Source organism: Ruditapes philippinarum, unplaced genomic scaffold (assembly GCF_026571515.1).
Source record: "Ruditapes philippinarum isolate M1 unplaced genomic scaffold, ASM2657151v2 ctg5413_1_1_1_1, whole genome shotgun sequence".
Classification (NCBI taxonomy): domain Eukaryota; kingdom Metazoa; phylum Mollusca; class Bivalvia; order Venerida; family Veneridae; genus Ruditapes; species Ruditapes philippinarum.
In genome coordinates this window covers 66,586-87,491 of record NW_026853605.1, presented here as the reverse complement: position 1 = coordinate 87,491, position 20,906 = coordinate 66,586, and the positions used below count along the sequence as shown (strand labels likewise).

The 20,906-nt window shown below is 32.5% G+C and overlaps 2 protein-coding genes across 2 annotated transcripts; one reads left to right on the top strand and one right to left on the bottom strand.

Moving 5' to 3' along the window:
• Positions 1-7,524: 7,524 nt before the first annotated feature.
• On the bottom strand, positions 7,525-10,602 carry LOC132737317 (uncharacterized). Its single transcript, XM_060724583.1, has 5 exons — positions 10,447-10,602; positions 9,503-9,617; positions 8,595-8,683; positions 7,898-7,997; positions 7,525-7,704 (listed from the first exon to the last, which is right to left on the bottom strand). The coding sequence occupies exons 1-5, from the start codon at positions 10,585-10,587 to the stop codon at positions 7,577-7,579; spliced, it is 573 nt and encodes a 190-aa protein (XP_060580566.1). The 5' UTR covers positions 10,588-10,602; the 3' UTR covers positions 7,525-7,576.
• A 2,720-nt stretch (positions 10,603-13,322) lies between these two features.
• LOC132737320 (MAM and LDL-receptor class A domain-containing protein 1-like) lies at positions 13,323-20,088 on the top strand. The gene is made up of 5 exons (XM_060724585.1): positions 13,323-13,793; positions 15,186-15,278; positions 18,991-19,125; positions 19,410-19,666; positions 19,993-20,088. Exons 2-5 carry the CDS (start codon positions 15,203-15,205, stop codon positions 20,086-20,088), a joined length of 564 nt encoding a protein of 187 aa, XP_060580568.1. The 5' UTR covers positions 13,323-13,793; positions 15,186-15,202.
• Positions 20,089-20,906: the final 818 nt, after the last annotated feature.

Genomic DNA, 20,906 nt, shown 5'->3' with positions numbered 1-20,906 from the left:
TTTCTTGACAAGTAAACTTAACTATTGATGAAATGACCTATAACCCATATCTACTAAATAGTCCATTTTAAAGATAATGAATTATTAATGTAACAGATGTCTTTTTTATCAGCTGTCCTTTTAAACAAACAGATCTATTTAGAAACAAACTTGCATATACTTAAATTAGAATAATAAGATACCAGTTTTTTTTCTTTAACATATTCTTATTGTTTTGCTTTGCAGCCCATGTAAAATGCTCAGGTTTTCGCCTCTTTTTATGTAAAATTATCAATATGAAAATAAATTATATTGTCACAGGGTGAGAAAAATGTGCAGCCTGACCGGGACTTGAACCCGGGACCCCTGGAATACCGTACCGCGGCTCTACCGAGTGAGCTTTCCGGCCGCTTACACATCTTCTCCCTTAAATAGTGACAGTTCTGAACCGTGGCAATATTATCAATTCTATTCTTGCAAATCATCCTTATCCTTTATTTCTAATTTGTTTTGAATAATACTGAATGGACGCAGCTAGCGCTCTGCTTACTATTTTATGTGTATATTACAACTGAATAGTTTTATTCAATAGTGATTCCAGGTTACCAAAATACAGGCTACATCGTACATACAATACAGAGTAGTCAAATAACATGTACTAACAGCTTTCGTCAGCTAGGACTGCATACCATATTCACTAACACCAGAACTGCATGAGTTTGCAAAATGAATTGAGACAGAGAAAAAGACCAGTTTTTCAAAGACCCGTATAAAATACGTTATTACACATTGGTGTTGCGATGACCTAAAAGAAGACCTACGTCAAAAAGCATTATCTCTTAACGCAAACGAAGTGCAAACAACGAAATACTCAATGTCTTTAAACAATAAGTTTTATAATAAAGATACAGGAAAATGTATTGTTGCAGCTTGGTTAGCTACGACTGCTAAACAGAATCCCTAAGAAACAACAAAAAATGCAAAATTGAAAATGTTGCAGGCTCAGTTTGATTGAGTCTGTCCATGAACGGTACTTAAAAGTACAAGGTACCGTAGACACCCCCCCCCTTTCAACGGGTTAAGTAGCACTCAGCATTTAAGCATGAAAGTGGTGAAATTTTGAAATGAGATATACCACCGAAGATATGAAGACATTCCCTAAGAATAAATCATCATTTAAAGTGTTTGTGGCCAATTGTTATACAATGAGAGGCGTGTGTAGTGGTCAGATTCAATGAAATGACTAGATTTATGTGGGAACACATTCAATATGTTAAAATGAAGTAAAACATCATGTTTTAGTTGACAATAGTTGACAAGAATTATTTTCCGATTGTTTTTTGTTTCGAAATAGAAGAATCTCGAAAAGTTCAGGGGGGTCACTATAATAAAGTACATTATGCGCCTTTCAAGAAGTTGATGTGATTGCAACACAATCGATGAAATGTTTGTATTTTCTGATTGTTAACTGCCTTGGCATCTTGACAGAGTAGAAAAAATGCGAAAGATAAGCATGATTTGTACGATTTATGAACTATTTTATAATAAAAATGTTTATCTTTGGCTTTAAGTTTAAGTGTTACATACACAATTACAACATTAACTTAACTATTTTGATTATTACGTCAAGATTAAAGGCTACAGATGATTAGATGGAAGAAAGGTAAAGAATTAATTATACATGTATGTTATCATGAATACATGTATACGTATATTTATGTCATAAAGTTATAATAAATGAATTTTAAAATAATGTCACCATTTAGCAACATTCAAATCACCTTTCAACAGTCTTTTTTATTAATGTAAGATTTAAAAAAAACAATGACATATTAAGTAAAATTTAAATTAGAGAAAACATTCACTATAATAAAATTCTGATATGATTTGATATTATCAAGTATTGATGCAAATTACATGTATGTGAAATTTATGTACATGTATGTCATAAAGTTATAATTAATAAATTAAAAATAAATGTCACTATATAACAGCATTCTTATCACCTGTCAACATTCATTTTTTGACTTATGAAATATAAAAAACTATGACATACTAAATAAAATTTGAACTGTAAACAAATTATGGTATGGTCTGATATTATTATGTATTGATGTTAAATACATGGATGTGAAATGTATGTACATGTATGTCATAAAGTTATAATAAATAAAAAATGTCACCATATAGCAGCATTCCTTTTCATAACATATTATAAATCATAGTTAACTTTAACAAATCCAAGTGCTAGTATCCAATATATGCCTTTACAAAGTGAAATCATGAGCATGTTACTTTTTTGTGAACACACATAACATCGTCTTCCGAGAACTAAGACAATTACGTAAATAATGTAAATGGTAGCTGATAGATGTCTGTGCAAAACGTTTACAGCAACAAAACTTTCGGAAAACCCAAACATATTTTATATTTGGTCGTATGACTTCCGTCAGAACACTTCGACAATTATTCATTATAACCTCGGAGCGACGAAAGTTCAACAACGTGACTGACTTCAGATATAATATTTATATCTAAATGTTTAACATAAGTCAATTTCGTTAAGTGGACTTGTACACGATATACTACTCAACATTTGCTAAGCACCATAAGTTGATTTTCAAAAAATCACAAGTATAAGGCAGATTTCTTTCCATATTTTTAAAATTTTTGATTCAGCAATGTTTTGAAATAGTACCCTGACATGATTCCGTGTTGGCTTATTGGTAATAAGTCGTCTTTATAGCATGGAAAGCATACACTCCGATATTTTCATGATTTCGACGGTGTGTACACTACCGCGACATTACCAGCTTATTGTCATTCAGTGGCTTACATTTCTCACATCTGTAACTTCGATATGGCGAATACTAACATAAGGTGACATTTGAGAGAAGCACAGTAATGGAGGGCTGTAGGGATGGTGTAGCAGGGGCCACCTTGGTGCGGCGCTTGGTGGACACAACACCGTCGTCACCAGAGCCTGGAAGAGATACCGGCTGCATGGTACACCCACAAGGAGGCAAAGGGTCACAGCACCAGCTCAAGATCGGGTTGTTGTCGTTCATGCACGTCGTGCAAGGTTTTCGACAGCAACTTCTCTTCAAAGTGACCTTACTAATGCTGCGGGACCCGTGTTTCCACACAGACGTAGAAGGCTGCATGAGGGTAATTTCGAGGAAACCTTGCATACGTATCCCCTTGACACGTTGACATCGCCAGGCCCGTTTGCAATGGACCATGGAGCAAACACGGTGAACCATGCAACACTGGAAACACATTTTGTTCAATGAGTAGTCTAGGTTCTGCTGATCATGACAGCTCCGGAGGTGCGTCAGTTATGGTGTGGAAAGGCATCAGCTTGGATGGACGGGGTGACCTGGTTGTGCTAAATAGAGGTACAATGACAGAACGTCGATACATAAACGACATTTTAGACAATCAGGTTCGGTTGTATGCTGGAGCAGTTGGCGATTAGTTCATTCTAATGGACGATAATACTCGCCCCAATAGGGCCAGGTTGGTACAGGTCAACTTGAGCGCGTATTGAGCGCAGCCAGCTCGCTCACCTGACTTAAATCATATAGAACACATATGGAAAGAGCTACAGGCTAGAATTTCAACTCGTCAGCTGTCTCCTAGAACCATCCAGTAGCTTGGAGCCATGTTTGTCATTGAATGGGCAGCCATTCTCGTTAGAACGACCACAAACATAATAGGGAGTATGAGAAGGCGCTGCCAAGCTGTCATTGATAGACACGTTAAGCAAAACTGTAAGCAAAAAAAACACAACAACAACAATTTAACAAATTAGGAAAACACGCTGCATGTTTTGAAATCTTTAAAGAGGTGGTTCATCCACTTCTCTAGCACAAAATCAGTGTAAAACACATTTATTGGGGTAAATTCGTTCTTCAGCTGAATTGATAAAAAAGATAAATACAGAATCCCTAAAGAAAGCCCAACACGGCAAAAATGAAAATGTTGCAGGCTCGGTTTGATTGAGCCTGTTCATGGACGGTACTGGAAAGTGCAAGTTACCGTCCACGCCCTGATAAAACCGTAAATCAACATTTAAAACCTTTTGAACAGCGTTGATAAAATTATTCCCCCAAAAATCACACTCACACATATGGTTATCAGCAAAAGTTGAGTAGTACATGTATATAATGAACATCACCTAACTCTCCAGATTTGACGATGCTCTACTTAGTAATGTCAGACGACAGAGAAGATTTATTATTTACATAAAACATTTTTTTTGAAGAATTTTCTGTATTTGTCTTTCGGCTTTCAAGGCACTGCACGTTTCTTCTACGAGAGTGTAGAGTTTCGGTCAAGACGAAGGAAGAGCAAGACATAGTGGTTTTCTTTTAGGCGAGCCCTCAAGGGATTGTAAAACTATAAAAAGAATGTGTTTATCATTTTTAATTTTTTACACAAGTTTAAATTCAATTTGGAAACTTATAATGTTAAAAAAGCACAAATTTGTTTTGTTTTCATATCAGGCTCTAGTACTACTTCAAGACACCCCATGATTGATTAACAACGTCAGTTTAGAACACCCACATTGGAAATTCTGATTTCTGAAACAAATAAAATATCGGGTACCTATTCCTTTTGTGGGAGGCGACACGCCACTTCCAGTGACATTTGCTACTTATGTGTAAAATGGGACATTTCCGGAGAGACTACATTTGGTTCAACAATATCTCAAACTATATTACATAGTTGATTTTAACAAAAGTCCAGAGTTTCCGCCTTCTTATTACTGATAAGTATTAATTAGAGGTTAATACTTGGTTGTTGCTCGCCATTATGCAATAATGGCCCGAAGATGTGTATACTTGCCGCAGGCCCAAAGGACATAATGAACTCGAGGGTCATTATCGCATAATGGCGAGCAGCAACCAAGTGTTACATGTATTACCGTCTTTAAAACCTATGTCCGAAAAACGGCGTTTAGACATCGCCACTTATCTTGGTTGTTCCCTTTCTAAGAAACGGACAGTAGTCAATGTAAACAAATATTTGTCATACTGTACAGTTTAACTTACAAAAAAAAACAAGACAACACAAAATAAATATAAGAAAATGTTGTTTTATTGTTGTTTTTATCGATAATACAGAATCCGACTCTTCACATTTTTGTGAGAATTATATTTAGATCTAGTGCCAGTTTTTATGAAGTTTTGTGCCTTCAAGAACGGTTTCTGAGCTGTAGAGGTCTAAATGGAAACGATACGACCTTTTCGTACAATCAATCTAAAGTCATTTTTGGAATGTCTGAGGGTCATGTATTGTCTTGAGTTTATAAATCTTCAATGATAAGCTTTGCTGATTGTGATTAATTATGCCATTTAAACTTTTAAAAAAATGTGTGCAAGTGACTACAGTTTATTCAACGTCAACAGCCATTTTGAAAATCATTGAGAGTTGATCACGTCATTCTGCACGTGCGCTCATTCACTCGCCCATTATGGAAAAACAATGCCGAGTAGCAAGGCGGCCAAAATTGCATAATGAAAAAGATCTTGCCATAACGGCCCTAAAATATCCTAGATTTTGTTACTATATATAGTAACATAGGTATTAATTAAACATTTTTTAGCTGATCAACTCTTTGAAATAAAAAAGAAAGAAAAGGAAAAAATAAAGTTATTTATCTTTTTCGGACGTACATTCTTCTAGTGTTTAAGGTAGACATGATAGCAGATATTACGGCAAATGCAAAGCTTTTATCCCGCTACTGTCTATATCATCAGCTGGATAAAGCCTTGCCGGATAAACTTATCTATCTCCAGTCATTACGTCACATGATGACGTCACATGTTTAGCAGCAAAACAAAACTGCATATATATGCTATTTTATTGGGAATAAAGGAGAATGAAACCATTCAATTATTCTAAAAACACGATAAAAAGCAGGATAAATCAAATCCATGGTTGATGTCGGGATGGAGAAGGTTTATCGTTAAAGGTCGCCAAGTTACAGTTTCTCGCTCACCGGATAAACCACCTCCATCCCGAGATCAACAATGTATTTTCTATTTTCTTGTCAAGGATACATCATTCACTTTACAACAATACCTCCTCATTGATAAGGTTATATTTGTCTGCCTTTGACGCATGAAATGCATCATATTCATATTACGTATTCAAGGACGGATAGTATAAATTAATTATTTTAAGTCTGTTCTACCATCTTTAAATGTTTTGTGCGATCTACTCTGATCTTTTCTTTAAGACAGAGAACCCATGTATTTGACACAATTAATCATATATCAGAGTGGCTGATATGTTTAGATTAACATGGCTTTTAATATAGATCCTTGTTTCAACATTTGACACAGTTTTTTATTTGTTTGGGTCGTCAGACCAAACAAATAATGGTAGCGAAATTTCAGACCCTGATGTTCTTATTTGCAAACGCCGAAAGTAGTCCAAACTCCCCGAAGCGGTTACTTCCCTTTATATGTACACTTACGCCGAAAAATTAAGGGGAGATCACTGCATAAAGATTGTAAAATGACAGGCGCATTAATTTTCATGCAGAAAAAATAGTTCCCGATTGGTCGAAGATTTCTAATGTTATGTTACTAGTATTCTTATAGATAAACGCTAATATTAAGCCTCGTGATTATTTACATCAGTTTTAAACAACAGGTTTACCGTGAACAAAATATATCGAAATTATTTAGGGTTACAAACTCTAATTTAGATGGTTTTCTTCAGAGGCTCTCTTAAAATTTCACTGTGGTCGAGGGGTTTACACGCTCGGTTTGGAAGCAAAATGTCCGGAGTTCAAATATTAATTAAGGAAACTCATCTCATGTTCTTTTTTTTTTAAATTGTTTAAGCCAAATAAACATTTATTGAATATCAGTGTTGCAATTAGTCTTATAGCCAATTTACTATAGTTATAACACTGGAAACAGCATTGGTGACACTATACAAACAAATTGGTTTATAATCTCACAACCTTCACCTTTCTGACATTCTGAGACCCAAACAAATTCAGCGCCTTTTGTGTTTTGATTATATTACTCGCAGTAATACAGTTAGTGTAACAAAGGTAGGGTATACTTGTACATGAGTTAATTTTTGTAGTTGTTAATGCAATGTTTTTAGGGTTTGGGGAAGGGTCTAAAACACTCGTCTTAATGGAGAATTCGTTAATGTAGTTATAAGAATATGATCAACACCACCTCACAAACGAATGTTTTTTTTTCAAGAGTATATTGCAAATGAAGGTAGTCTACCAACATTTTCACTTTTTGTTTAGGAAAAGATAAAATGTATTATTTTTACTTGCATTTGATTATTAAATTGATTATAATTCAGTCACAATTACCTAGTAGTACGTTTACTTGTATCTTATCTTTCCTTGTCACAATCTTATATTTGTAGAGCTTCCTTGTTGCTAAATTCTTTTATTCTATCATATGGACTCTTAAAAGAATATAAATTTGTTTTACTCATATTCATTATGAACAATTATTACACTTATTCCAAATTACATTTGAATACTAAAAAACCAAGTCACAAATTTATAGCATTATTATTTCTTCTTTTGTTAACAATAATGTGAAAGAATTTAAGCGATTTGGTAAATTGAGGAACAGTCGGGAGGTGTGAACGCACCTGGATGTGCAATTTGCTTCTGTAAAGTGCATAAGTTTGTCGTCATCAGAGGGCATTTTCCGCTATCCATGCTGAAGGATCCTAAAGTAGTAATAAAACGAATGGTTTTGTATTGCGAAATGAATTACATATTTTATGGTGTAAATAAAATTGAAAATAAAATGATACAAAAATGATATAACAGTTTATAGATACCGAAAATACAATTGGTACATTGTGGTTTGTTTCCATTTTTGTTCGATACAAGGAATAATTTAATTTTTTTTTTATTTACCTGTAATAACATAATACTTATTCTTCTTCAGCAAAACTCCACACGCAGCACTTTCTGTTGGTGTATATAATTTACTGAAGTCTGGGTCCTTTGGGATATCCTATGCGATTATAAAATTATCTTTTATATATACAGTCACTTTGAGTATGTAAACTAGCAAGACATTTTCTATTTGGATATGATAACTTGTAATACCTAAGCTATTTGTCAAAATATTTACGGCATTTTTATTAAAGCACTGCGCTGTTCTAACTACCAGTATACCGAGTATATAGAGCACTAAATGTGAGTTTTTTAACATGTGTCCCATATTTAATTGCATCTATTGCAACAGGTTTGCTAAAATATAATGTAATTTACAAAATGCATTTACCAGAAAAAATCCCCGGTTTTTTATTATAAAAGATATGCATCCTAGGTTGACTTCAACAGGTAAATGAGAAGATTTCGAGAATGCTTAACTTGACGAAATCGAAAATATTGCAGGCTCGGTAAGGTTTAAAACGATTCTTTTTCATTATTTATTAGGATTCTTATCAAATTTTAGAAACAAAAGCATAATGACGTCGTTTTAAAAAGAATATAATCCCATCTTGTCTTGTTTAAGAAGAGACAAAAATTTGTTTCTGTAAATAATAATATTCTTGAATGGTGAGCTTCAGTATGATGAGTACTTTTCAGATGTCATAAAACTTACAAAAGGTCTGAATTGGACTACAAAGTCGACGTCGTACACTCTCCAGTTCCCAGTGACAGTACCATCGTCTTTAATGTAAAATATCCCAGCTGAAAAGATATTAAACTTTCATAATAGTAATATAATGATAGTGGTACACTTTGTGTTTTATTTAATTTTATAAAATGAAGTCAATGGGATTGAAGAATAAAGATGTAAAAAATTGACAAGAGATACTTATTTAACATTAATTTTTATGCCCCGTTTGTTTCTTCTGGTCTTAACGTCGATTGTAACACAAGTTTAGTCATATCTCGACAGTTGATCCGTCAAACAAGCTTACCTCGATAACTAACCAGCATTTACTTATTTCTCCGCAAACGACCGACGACTTATACATGCATTTTCAATCAGCAATGAGAGACAAATGACCATTAGACACCATGTCCGAGATCAATTTTCACAGATAAATTACACCTCGACCTAGGACCTAACAGAGATCCCTGGATTATTAGTTCAATGTTGTCCATATTGAGCTATACAAACAAAAACTAATGCCATGCATATTGACGTGTTATTATATTACAATATTACGCCTGCTTTAACGTTGTAGTACCGTCTAGGTCTTGTCTATGAACCGACTGATCTACGGATATTCAATCATGCTCAAAGTAATAACTTTTCTACAGAGGGAAGTGGAAGGGGAGTGGAGCAAACATAAGCTTAATCGGTTTTTGAAATACTTAAACTCCTATTTGCATTAAAAAAATATATATTTATAATATGATGTAGTAAACAGTTACATGTTCTATTCATCATGTGACTTCAGAGAATGAATTTGCTTGTAACAAAAAGAAAATCAATCACACGACAGAAAATGAAAATTCCGATTAGCTTTGTGTGTACATAAAAAAAATATTTCAACTAACCTAATGGGTCGTTGCAAAATTGTTCTATCCAGGTCCTCGGTTCGCAGGTGCATGCCGAAACAGTTGTCATTGACAAAGACAAGAGGAATGAAACAGCAAACAACAGTTTTGACATCTGAAAGAATGTGTCAATGTTATATAATAAAGACATATTTCAAGACTGTTAACAATTAAATCAAATTTGATTATCAGAAAGTCATAAATTTAAACAAATACAATCGTTCAGAAACGTATGATCTGACCAGACCCTTTTTTGCTGATGATTGTCACCATTTGGTATTTTAAAATATCTGAATTAGAAATATAATCTTTAATTTCTAAGCAGGAAAGAACACAACATTTATCAGAGAAAAGTTCTTCAATCTAAATTTTGTACCCTGTTAGCCGAAACATTTAAAATTCGTTTATGAAAACAACTATCAAAATTAATGGTCCATATACAGTGAAAATGAGTTTAAATGGACAACTTTTATTTAATATTTTTGTAAGACAAATTAATTTGAACGTGTTTAAAAAGGGCACTTACTAAATGCTTATATGTTATTTATCGATTTGTAAATGTGTTGGTTGTATGATTGCATAAGCTAGATGTATGTTATGCTAAAAGTGTATTACAAATGTATCAATGTCCGAAAAAAGAAACGCCCGCTTTTGGAGGGGAGATTCAAGTTCTGGAGAGTGCGATTAGCAAATTTAAAAGCCATTTTCCTTCTGGAAATCCGATACCACTAAAAGCCCGAATAAGAAACAAAAACTTTGATCTTAATGAGCGGTATTAAGTACGGTTTGGAGTTTTGATGCGCAAGAATTGACCATGAAGGCCGTAGAACTAAATGGTTTATCAATTCTCATCAAAACGACAAGTTTCGTAGTCATTGTAGATGCATGAAACAGAAATAAAACGAGAAATATAAATATTGTAAGTATGTTATAAGGAAACTTACATTTACTTGCTCGCTGCCTGCGTGTTCCTGCACAATAATCCACAAAACTATGCAACGTTTCGTTTTAAACAAGTGCTGACAACATTTCACTTTTAATGCTAATATACATAATAGAGCAAATAACCTTGATGAACAATGCATGCATTACTTTTTTCATATGTGATATGATTTTGCCCATTAAGTATTCATTTATTTTTTTTTCTTTCTTATAAAACAATACTTTTGTGCTTCATGTTTATGTTTATTTCTAACAATTATAATTTTTGGTTGACATTTGCAATTAACTTGTTGTAAACGTTACATTTACATTTTACTGAAAAGTTCTATTTGAACAGTAGTTTCCTTGTTGAATGATATTTAAAGTGTTTTATTGTCATTGCAAGTGACTGTTGCTTACTTGATTATTAGAAGGAAATGAAAATTATATTATTCAGTTAAATATCATATAATTTTAAATTAAGAAATTTTATGCACGAGCGTCATTAGTTTTAATTTCCGTATAAACATTTAATAATACAAGTGACAGAGATAAGTTAACATTAAACATTCACAATATTACACTGACATTTCAAACCAAGGTTTCGTTTGTATTAAAAGAACAATTATAATCACGAATGCCTTAAAATATACATGATTTTATCAAATGCATATGGAATTTCGTTTTTGTTCTAACATGACAATTTTCTTATTAAATTTAGATGCCAACAATAATTATTATAAGCATTCAAGATTAAATCACCAATTTCTTTTTTTACCGAAATATACTTCATTTACATTAGGATGTCAAATATATACATTTATTTTACATTATCAGATTATACTCTCTTTTTTGTTTACATTTAAAAGCACGTGTAAGAACTACTTTCAATCCGTATGAAGCCCGAGTTTATTATGAAAAATAGCCAAGATGTTCCAATTATGTAGATTCGTCATCACTAGTGGATGACTTTTATTAATTTTGTGGAAGTGGGGCAAAGATCAAGGTAATCGGGCCCTTTATCACTAAAATCCTGTTCCAACAGTAACTCGAAGACGCTTTGGTCTCTTTTCTTCTGATTTCGTGTGGAGGTTGTCCACGTTAAGTATACAAAAACTAAAGTAAAATGTTTGAGCATGGAAAGGACGAACAGAGCGGGTAGCAGAAGGGGCTTAAAGAAAGCCAGTTGTTTGAGTTAAAATGTTAGGAAAAAGAAAGATGTTTGAAGAGATTAGTTTGAAATTAAAATCGAAGCTGGCACTTTACTGTCATATAGGCCTGCAGGTTTCTCATAATAAAAGTTTTCGACAGAAACTTCGAATTTCGAAGAGAGTAACAATGATATAGATACACATTTAGAACATTTTTAAACGTTTCGTCTACATTCAGGATTAGACAAAACTATGGGTAGTTAGTCTCGCATCATTCTCAACAAGCAAAACGCTTGCGATTTACACAGGCATTTAAAACTTTAGTGACACGCTAGCAGTTGACAAAACAGTTTTAAATAGAAGTTCGGATACTGTTAACTAAAACGGGTTTTGAGTTCATTACAACAATAAACAAAAAGATGGGCATAGAGATAGATGAAATCATGCTTTGACGATTTTAATAATCGTTTAATATTTTTAAATGAGAACAGTTTTTAAAGTTTGCTAATCAGATTAAACTTTGTTTACAAAAGAAAGATAGAAAAAGTACAGAAATGAATCTCAATTTTCTGAGCAATGCAGTCAAGGTTCTGTCACTTCAAACGAACCTCAAAAATCAATGTTTAAGCCTAAAGTCTCCCCAAATTCAAAGCGTAACCAATTGACAGTTTATGGAAGAATATACTTTATATGTATAACTGCAGGTCATTTGGCTCGTGGTTGCAGAGACAGAACAAGAAAGAAGGTTTATATGTTCAGAAAGATTGATGTATCTGATTACAAAACATATTCAGCTATGTGTATGTGTACTTGACGTGTTACCTTATTTCATAAGACATGGTAAGATAAGTTAACAAGCAGTAGTTCAATGTCAAAAATAGTATGTAGCGTACTCAGTATCTGGTATAAAAATAAATAATATTTAAGAGCTGTTATTTGCATGATAAAAAGGGTTGAGTTGTATAATTTCCCCGATTTATTTTCTCTTGCGTAAACGATGTACTGTGATATGATTATTTAGTGCCAATCATTTCTATATCGATATTTAACTTTGTTTATGTTTAACTTAAATAGATTTTGAAATTACATCTATTTGCAACATGTGTTAATTATTTCAAGCGCATCGCACTCGCACGTGTAATTATCTTAATCATTCAGAAACGTATATCGTATATATCAATTGCTGCTTACAACCTTCATCACATCAGAGATATGGTGTTAAAATTAGTGTGTCTGAACATGATAACGTATGATCGAATTGCGTTGCCGTCAATTAAAAAACTCATTGCTATGGTGAAATTGATTCGAATGAACTATCTCTGTATTGGTCAGGGGAGTTAACTGCTTCAGACTGTTTATATTCTTGATAGAGCGAGTAGTATCTACATGTATATGCACCACTTAAACCAATTATGACAGGTGCTGTACATAGTATTTTTCGTTAAACTGTCATAAATTCCTATAAAGCGAAAATCAAGAAATTCATAACTTATCAGTTTCTTTCCGATTTACTGTAATAGCATCGAACTATATTAAGACGAATCTAATAGCTGTTGTATTTGAAAATGACGGAATATGAAGATGATATAGCCTTCCAAAACGGCAAACACACTGAATATAACATGATAAATGATAAGATCGAAGATACATACAGTGTAATAACATATTATTTTAATGTAAATACACTTCGAAATTTTGATTCGAGGGAAACATATTCGCTTTTTGGGTTGAGCAAAATCATTTTTTTACTATCAGTTTCGAATGTACATAAATGTGTAATTTTTTATTTCTCATCAACAAGATGTTAAGGTGTTTTGTATTTGGGAATAAGCCTCAACCGTCTGTGCCTACTTTTGGTTTTATGTGGCTATAGGAACAAGTACAGATTTTCTGATTCTATTTATGCCGCTAAATTACTCGTTGAATTAAGTGACCGTTTAGTATCACTAATATACAGTTTTCTTACATTTCAAAATGAACGTTTCAATATGAACGTTAAAGTACGTACTTCAAAACAAAACGTAGTTATCCTCTTACTGAGCCAATGAAAATTGTCAACAGAGCTGCTCATTAAAACTACTATGTATCACAAGGTAAATAAAGAAAAAAAATAACTTCCTTTTTGTAACTTACGAGGATATAGAAAAGATACTGACAATATTCGTGTAAATGTTTGTTTATCTTTTTAAACCATCATTTCTATTCAATGCAAGAAACAGGTTAGTGATTTGTTTTAATTTTCTGTATTATTGCTTGACAAGACATATATTCTCATGCATAATAAATATCTTTTCAAAAATCGTACTTTTTTGTACGCCTAGCTAAGAGTCTATTTTAAAAGTTGTTGACATACTGCCCCTACTTTATTTTTTGCCGACACAAAATATTGTTGATTTTCTGGTATCGTAACGTGTTTTTTTTATTTTCTTTTATTTAGTAGTCCCTTTATTCCTTATTCAAAATAGTAAAATTACCCTTAAGATATGGTGTCTGCTTTTTTTAATTTGATTTAAGATATGCAAGCTTCATCCTTTTGTGACCTATCAATGTTTTTTTTTTGTTCCGCCAATTGTTTTCTTTTTAAGGGCTCTCGCATTCGTTTGTTTCGGGACCAAATGCCGCTTTTTGTGTAATGGTACAAAAGTGTAACGTTCCATGATCACCGCCGTAAAAACACATCTGCTTAAGATTCTAAATTCCAAATTTTACCATTGCTGTGTGTAAATGTTGAATAGTGCTATGAACGTGGGCTGTAACCTGCATTTACCATGAACATACTCAAACCTAGATTGCAATATTTAGAATACATCTTTTTTTTACAATGCAATAAAAGTTTCACTCTTAAATATTATGTATTTATTCCTGTTGCCTGAATTTAAATCCACTTCTGTCTTTGACAAATAAAACGCTTTCAAATCGCATGTTTTCTATTACCGCTTGATTTAACCAATGTTAAACTATGTTTGAAAAATTGGTTATATAAGTTTATCTACGTTCGAATACATAAACACCTTTTATATATTAAACATACAAGTCTCTTTTTTGTATTTGAACATAAACTATCATAGAGGAGACATGTGGTATTTATAAGTATCTGGAGTGACATTCTCGTCTTTTAATACATGTATTTATATATTTAAATGCTATGTTATGATTAACTGTAATGCTCGTCTTGAGATAATTTATTAACATCTTTACGATCATAATTTGTTCTTTGATAATTTCTGATATTAAAGTAAAGCGTCAGCAAATTTGTTACAATGTTGAAGCTACTTGTTTCAAATTCCTGTGCAAGACATCTCAATAAATTATCAAAAACCGAATCATCTGCCGTTGAATCGATAATATAAATCACATTGTACTAGAAAATCACAAATAACTAGAGATGCTGCTTAAACTAAATATGTTTCTCATTTTTTTACTATCATAGCAATTCAAAAAGTAAATAACTAAGCAGATAATCTTTTTCAACGAAGATATTTACGAGTTTGTTGTATGGTTTTAAGTATCATCGTTCAAGTACCCTCAATAAAACACCACAAAAATAAATCTTTTAAAGTTATTAGATTGTAGACAGAAATCGATATCAATGTAATAACTTCCTTTTTCAGGTTTATAGTGCGACAGTATGGTGAAAAGGATGACAAGTTTTAGTGTACATGTTTATTTGATACTTAATATTTTCATATGCAAAGGGGTTACAGGTAAGTTACAATTTTCTTTACTCAAACTAAAACCAACGAAAATTTGTTAAAATCCAATAGAATCTGGGCGAAATGTCTTTTCACCGTTATTGTGATTTTATTTGATAACAAGCTCATTTTGCATAAGTTGTTGTTTTTTTCAAATCAAATATTTTTTCCAGACAATTGAATCTTCCTAAGATTTATATATATTTTGCACTCATCGATATCAATAACATTTAAGCCTGGTACACACTGACGATCAGTTTTTCTCGATTGCTCGACTTCATGCCTTTAACCTACCATTATAAGATATGTGATCACCGCATAAGCATACAAGATCTCTTCATAGGCATTCATGTACGGAATCCTGTTGGAATCATTCATAATATCGCCGTCGCGTTTGCATGGTCGACACACGACAACGCGAAATGACATAGCGATATTGCAAAGTGACACCCGACAATTGCAAACGACGGCATGAATCTCAAACGACATAGTCGCGATATCCACTTTAAAATATCGCCTATTAAAGCACGATATATCGCTATGTCACTTCGCGTTGTCGAGTGTCAAATCGCATTGTCGCTATGTCGCTTCGTGTTGTCGCGTTGTCACTTCGCGTTATCGTGTGTCGATTCTGCAAATGCCACGGCGTCATTATTAAACGACACGCGACAATCTCAAACGACGCTCAACAATGCGAAGCGGCATTTTTCTATTGACATTAGTATGTCGCTTGTCGCGGTTTTGTTTGAGGGTTGACGCGCAACAATTTCAAACGACATGCGACAATCTCAAACGACGCTTGACAATGCGAAGCTACTTTTTTGATAATATCGTATTCCATGCCGTCCGTCTACCAGTGAAAGGTAAAAAGTAGCCTCTTCACCGCCTGAGGGAAAACAGGTAGTGTCGAATATCTAAGCTCATTCATGTCAACATACTCATTTGCAAATTGTACCAAATGGGCCTTACATCTGCAGCTAATATGCATCAACTATCTACACTTTGCCACTAAATACTGATAAGGAAAGTTATCGATGTGAGGAGTTTATCTATTGGACAGGCTGGCTATTGTATTGTATTAGTAGTTGTTACATTTTACGACTTCACAAGACAAGTACTTTGTAGTGTTAAACTAAATTGATAATGTCTAGATATTAAGATATTTCACTTTATATGCAACAGGAATTTATCTGATTTTTTATTGTTTAAATATCCGGATAATTGAATTTATCTTATGTTTCTTTTAATAGGTACATACTGCATATATGTCCATGGATGTCATGCTGATAAAAAACATAATTTTACGTGAATTAATGTGCTGAAAGCAACATAAAGCCCATCTGTATTTTGCACTTTGATTAATTTCTGCTTGTACATTGTGGACATACGTTTGAATCCAACAGAGTGCGAGTTTTCCATTTTCCAGCCATTTCTTTATTCCTTTTATAAATGTATTTTTTGTCTTCCTAACAATAAAAGTCACACAAAAACTTCTATTAAATAGGTCAGTTTATAAAAATGTAGCAATACATGTCTATTAGGAATTGATTGATCTGTTGATTGATTGATTGATTTTGATCAGGTTGTCAATACCTAAAATATAATGAATGCCTACTTTTTTATTACTAGTATATGATATTTATGACATTTTCTCAGAAAGGCTTGTTTTTTCAAGTTAGTTTTTTAACTCATCAAAATTGTGTATATGTATGCAAGATAATAATTCTACAAGAGCTAGTTCCTATACATGAATAGGCAAATACAAACCTATACTATCCAGAAAAAAATAAAATAGAAAAAGCACGAATAAATGAAATTGAAAACTTAAATAAGGTTTAAACATCAAAATCGAAATGTTTCAATTTCGGTGAACAGGCTCAATCAACCAAGTCTGCAACATTTTCAATTTTGACGTGTTGGGCCTTCTTAAGGGAATCTGCTTCTCAATTTGATTAAAGCTGATCATCAGCAGAAGTAGTAAATCTCAATCACTAGCACTGGCTTAAGCAAAATATAATGTTTGAATAATTAAAAGTAGTAAATTACATTTTTAGAAAAATATCGCAATATAAGTATACCGTGTAAATCGCCTAACTCATGCAATTTCAACCAGAAACAGCAGAATAAATAAGTTGTGGAGAAAGAATAGATAAACAGGGTATCTACATAAGGTTAGACACATTTAAATTTCAGGCAACATTTAAAAGGTAGTTTAGCAGTATTCAGTAAGGAATATTGGAACAGTTCAATAGAAAAAACACCAAATATGTCATACTAAACAAGGACCGGCAATTTAAATTTGTCTGACTTCTTGTAAACAGGTTTACAAATCTTAAAAAAAAGCAGCAACAAAAAAAATCAACGGGCTGCAAGCTCTGTGGTATTTTCTGATCTTTGCAATCTAAATTGTTCTGTATATCTGTATGTATTTTCCCGCATAAGTTTATTTCTATATATTATAATTCATCTTGCACATGTACCGAGATGCAGCGACAGCGTTTAGATTTTTTACTATAACAGTTTGAGTTTGATACATAAGGAATTTTGCATGACTAGAGCTGCATCAAAACAATTCATTTATGTTTATTTTTTATGACAGCCACACTTCATCTCTGCATATCATGGCTACTTCCTAAAAAATGACACTTAAAAAACAACTGCCTCGAGTTGGATTTGAACCCTAGACCTCTCACACCCAAAACGAGGGTGTTACCTCTGCACCACGAAAAAGCCTGAATAAAATTAAATAATTCTAAATTTAGAATTTCCATTTACAGTTTGTTATCCTTATTTATTTTGCGGTATTTTTTCACGATAAACCTGTTGTTTAACATTGATGAAGATAATTTAGCGAAAATTTTCTCGCCAAAATAGTCCGACACGTATTTATTCCACTACTCGACAGTCAGATTTATTTGTGTAATACGCTCTGAAGTATATGGTAATCGACATCGCTAAAAATAGCATTTTCATTGAATAAAATCATATTCATCCGCGTAATTTGTGATTGTGCATTAATAGACAATTCTATGAGCCACCGCTACTTGTAAACTTTGAATGCGTTGTAATTTATTGGATACTTGTAACAAAATAAAAATATTTTTTTCTTTTACATCGCTTGTTTTAAGCTGTTTTGAGAACTTCTGTGACTGTGTCAGAAATTGAATGTCAGCATTGTATTTCCTGACCTTCGAACAGAAAATACAAAATCAAGCAAGTTAAATCATCCTGTCACTATAAGATCATCTGTTCTAAATTATCTACTAACAGATAAGCTTTTTAACATATACATATACTGATGAGATATTTTAAATAAGATTACATTTAAGCAAAACGATGTATTGTGAATCCTTTAAAATATAACTGTATATAATTTAATATAATATAAATAAAACAAATAAATGAAATACCGTTTGAAAGTACAAATATTATGGAATCTAAGGGTAGGAAATATGGGTCTTATAAGCCATTGTAATAGCTATGTTTATCCGTTAGTTTACATTATAAATTTTGTCAGTGAATGAAATAAAATGCCATGTTTTAAAATTAAATGTACATCGAAATTTAGATAAGTTTACTTTAAAACGAAGTAGATATAGTAACATTTGATCAGATATAATTTAAATATTGCTTGACGTTAATGTTTACAATAGATTCGTCTATAACATGATATATACTTGTTACTGATATTACACACATAAAATGGATACTTTCTTTGTTACAGTAGTTGCAGACATAGATTGTAATTTTGATATGAACTTCTGTGATTGGCAGCAAGATGTCACGGACGATTTTAACTGGATAAAAGGTTTAAATGGTTATTGGCATACTGGCCCTTCTTATGATCACACCACAGGAGGTAAGATTTGTTACAGCTTGAATTGAAGAAATGCTTAACCTTTAAAATAACAGTAGTAATATTTCAATCGCCTTTGTAATCACTAATACTACTGTTAAATATTTGCATTTGTTATAACAAAACAAAATGAAAAACTTATAAAGAATAAACAAGAATTGTGCATTGTTTATGACTGGTAAAGAACTTTGAATGTTTACCAAAAGAGTACTCAAACATTTTAGAATAGTAAATCTTATAAATTAATTGTATAAACCATGCATGTTTACATAAATTCTCTCTTGTAGAGGGTTACTACATCTACGTAGATTCATACAATAATGACAAAGGTGAAATAGCAAGACTTATGAGTCCAATGCAGTCATCAGGTCAATACTGTTTAACATTTTGGTACAGTATGTACGGTAGAGATATTGGTGCCCTCAACGTTTACATTAAAATGAAAGACGGAAACAAAACCGTTATCTTCTCAAAAAACAAGGACATAGGCGTGCCTGCTTGGTGGAAATCAGTTTTGAACATAAATGCTCATGACTCATATCAAGTATGTGTGATATCTGAAAATTAAATTATATACAAATGAGCATATCCAGTGTATTAGTTCATAATGAGCATAAAAACTAATGCTTTAAACATACAATGTAATTAAAATGAATTTAGTAATTTGTATAATATATTTTTATACCTGTCAATTCGGAAGATATTGTATATATCTCCTGTACCCCTTAAAATATTTCCAAAATTGAACCAAGTATGTTTCTTTATGATTGCCACTTTGTGTATTTGTGCGTCAATGAATTATAAAAAAAACCTGTCGATATTGATGTATATATCAATTTTACTTAGTTTCATTGGTTGCTATACATTCAGATCGTGATTGAAGGAATAATCGGGGACGGATATAGAGGGGACATAGCAATAGATGACATTTCTATAAATAAGATCTGGAACGTGTTTCATAGGTAATACTACATATTTACTTCATTTTGAGTAATCTTAAAAAAAAAATTTTTTTCCTCGAATTATAACATGTTAAAAACAATTAAAATGCTAGTAAAACATACTTAGGCCACTTCTTTTTTAGCCACATTGGTTTATTACTATGCTAGTAATATACTAGGAGCCACTTCGGTTTACAATTATAGTCTGGTAAGGTTCTATTTCTATTTCTTAGATCTCGACTGCGTCTATATATGGATCAAAATTGAAAATTTGTTTTCAAATTTAAGTTTTATGAGTAAATAATACTTACCCGACAGTACCATATGGATTCCTTCCTTTAATTTTCTCACAATTCGCTAAACTATTTACACCGGAAGTAAGCTCTTCAATTAACTCCCCTTACTTCCGCCACGTGTTAAAGATGTCAGTTTCAAATGAGGCGACCAAATCGCCCTGAAACTTAAACAGAGAGGGGTAGGTTAGGGTGGGTAGTGTACTGTCGGGTAAGTATTATTTACTCATAAAACTTAAATTTGAAAACAAATTTTCAATTTTCATTTCGTAAATAAACTTACCCGACAGTACCATATGGATTAACCCAGATTAAAAAGCAGTTCTGAAAGGAGGTGGGTAGTTAAGTTTTCAAAAATATCTATTACATTCATTAATAAAACATAAACTTGTTTTAATATCAATGAAAATAGACACATTAAACACTTACCTAAAGTGTTTCCCAATATTTCCACACCATGTTAAGTAAAACAATACCAGTTGAGCATGTATAACTGCTAACCCACTATTTACAGTTGCACAACAATATATATAAGTTCATCCCAACTGTA

What these genes read in the sequence shown, in the direction of transcription:
- LOC132737320 (XM_060724585.1), top strand. Translation starts at nt 15,203, where the DNA reads ATGGTGAAAAGGATGACAAGTTTTAGTGTACATGTTTATTTGATACTT. An exon ending in TTATGATCACACCACAGGAG is followed by an intron (nt 19,126 to 19,409) that starts GTAAGATTTGTT and finishes TCTCTCTTGTAG; the next exon opens with AGGGTTACTACATCTACGTA. An exon ending in ATGCTCATGACTCATATCAA is followed by an intron (nt 19,667 to 19,992) that starts GTATGTGTGATA and finishes CTATACATTCAG; the next exon opens with ATCGTGATTGAAGGAATAAT.
- LOC132737317 (XM_060724583.1), bottom strand. Translation starts at nt 10,587, where the DNA reads ATGCATTGTTCATCAAGGTTATTTGCTCTATTATGTATATTAGCATTA. An exon ending in ATTTTGCAACGACCCATTAG is followed by an intron (nt 8,684 to 9,502) that starts GTTAGTTGAAAT and finishes ATATCTTTTCAG; the next exon opens with CTGGGATATTTTACATTAAA. An exon ending in TAAGTATTATGTTATTACAG is followed by an intron (nt 7,705 to 7,897) that starts GTAAATAAAAAA and finishes TTACTACTTTAG; the next exon opens with GATCCTTCAGCATGGATAGC.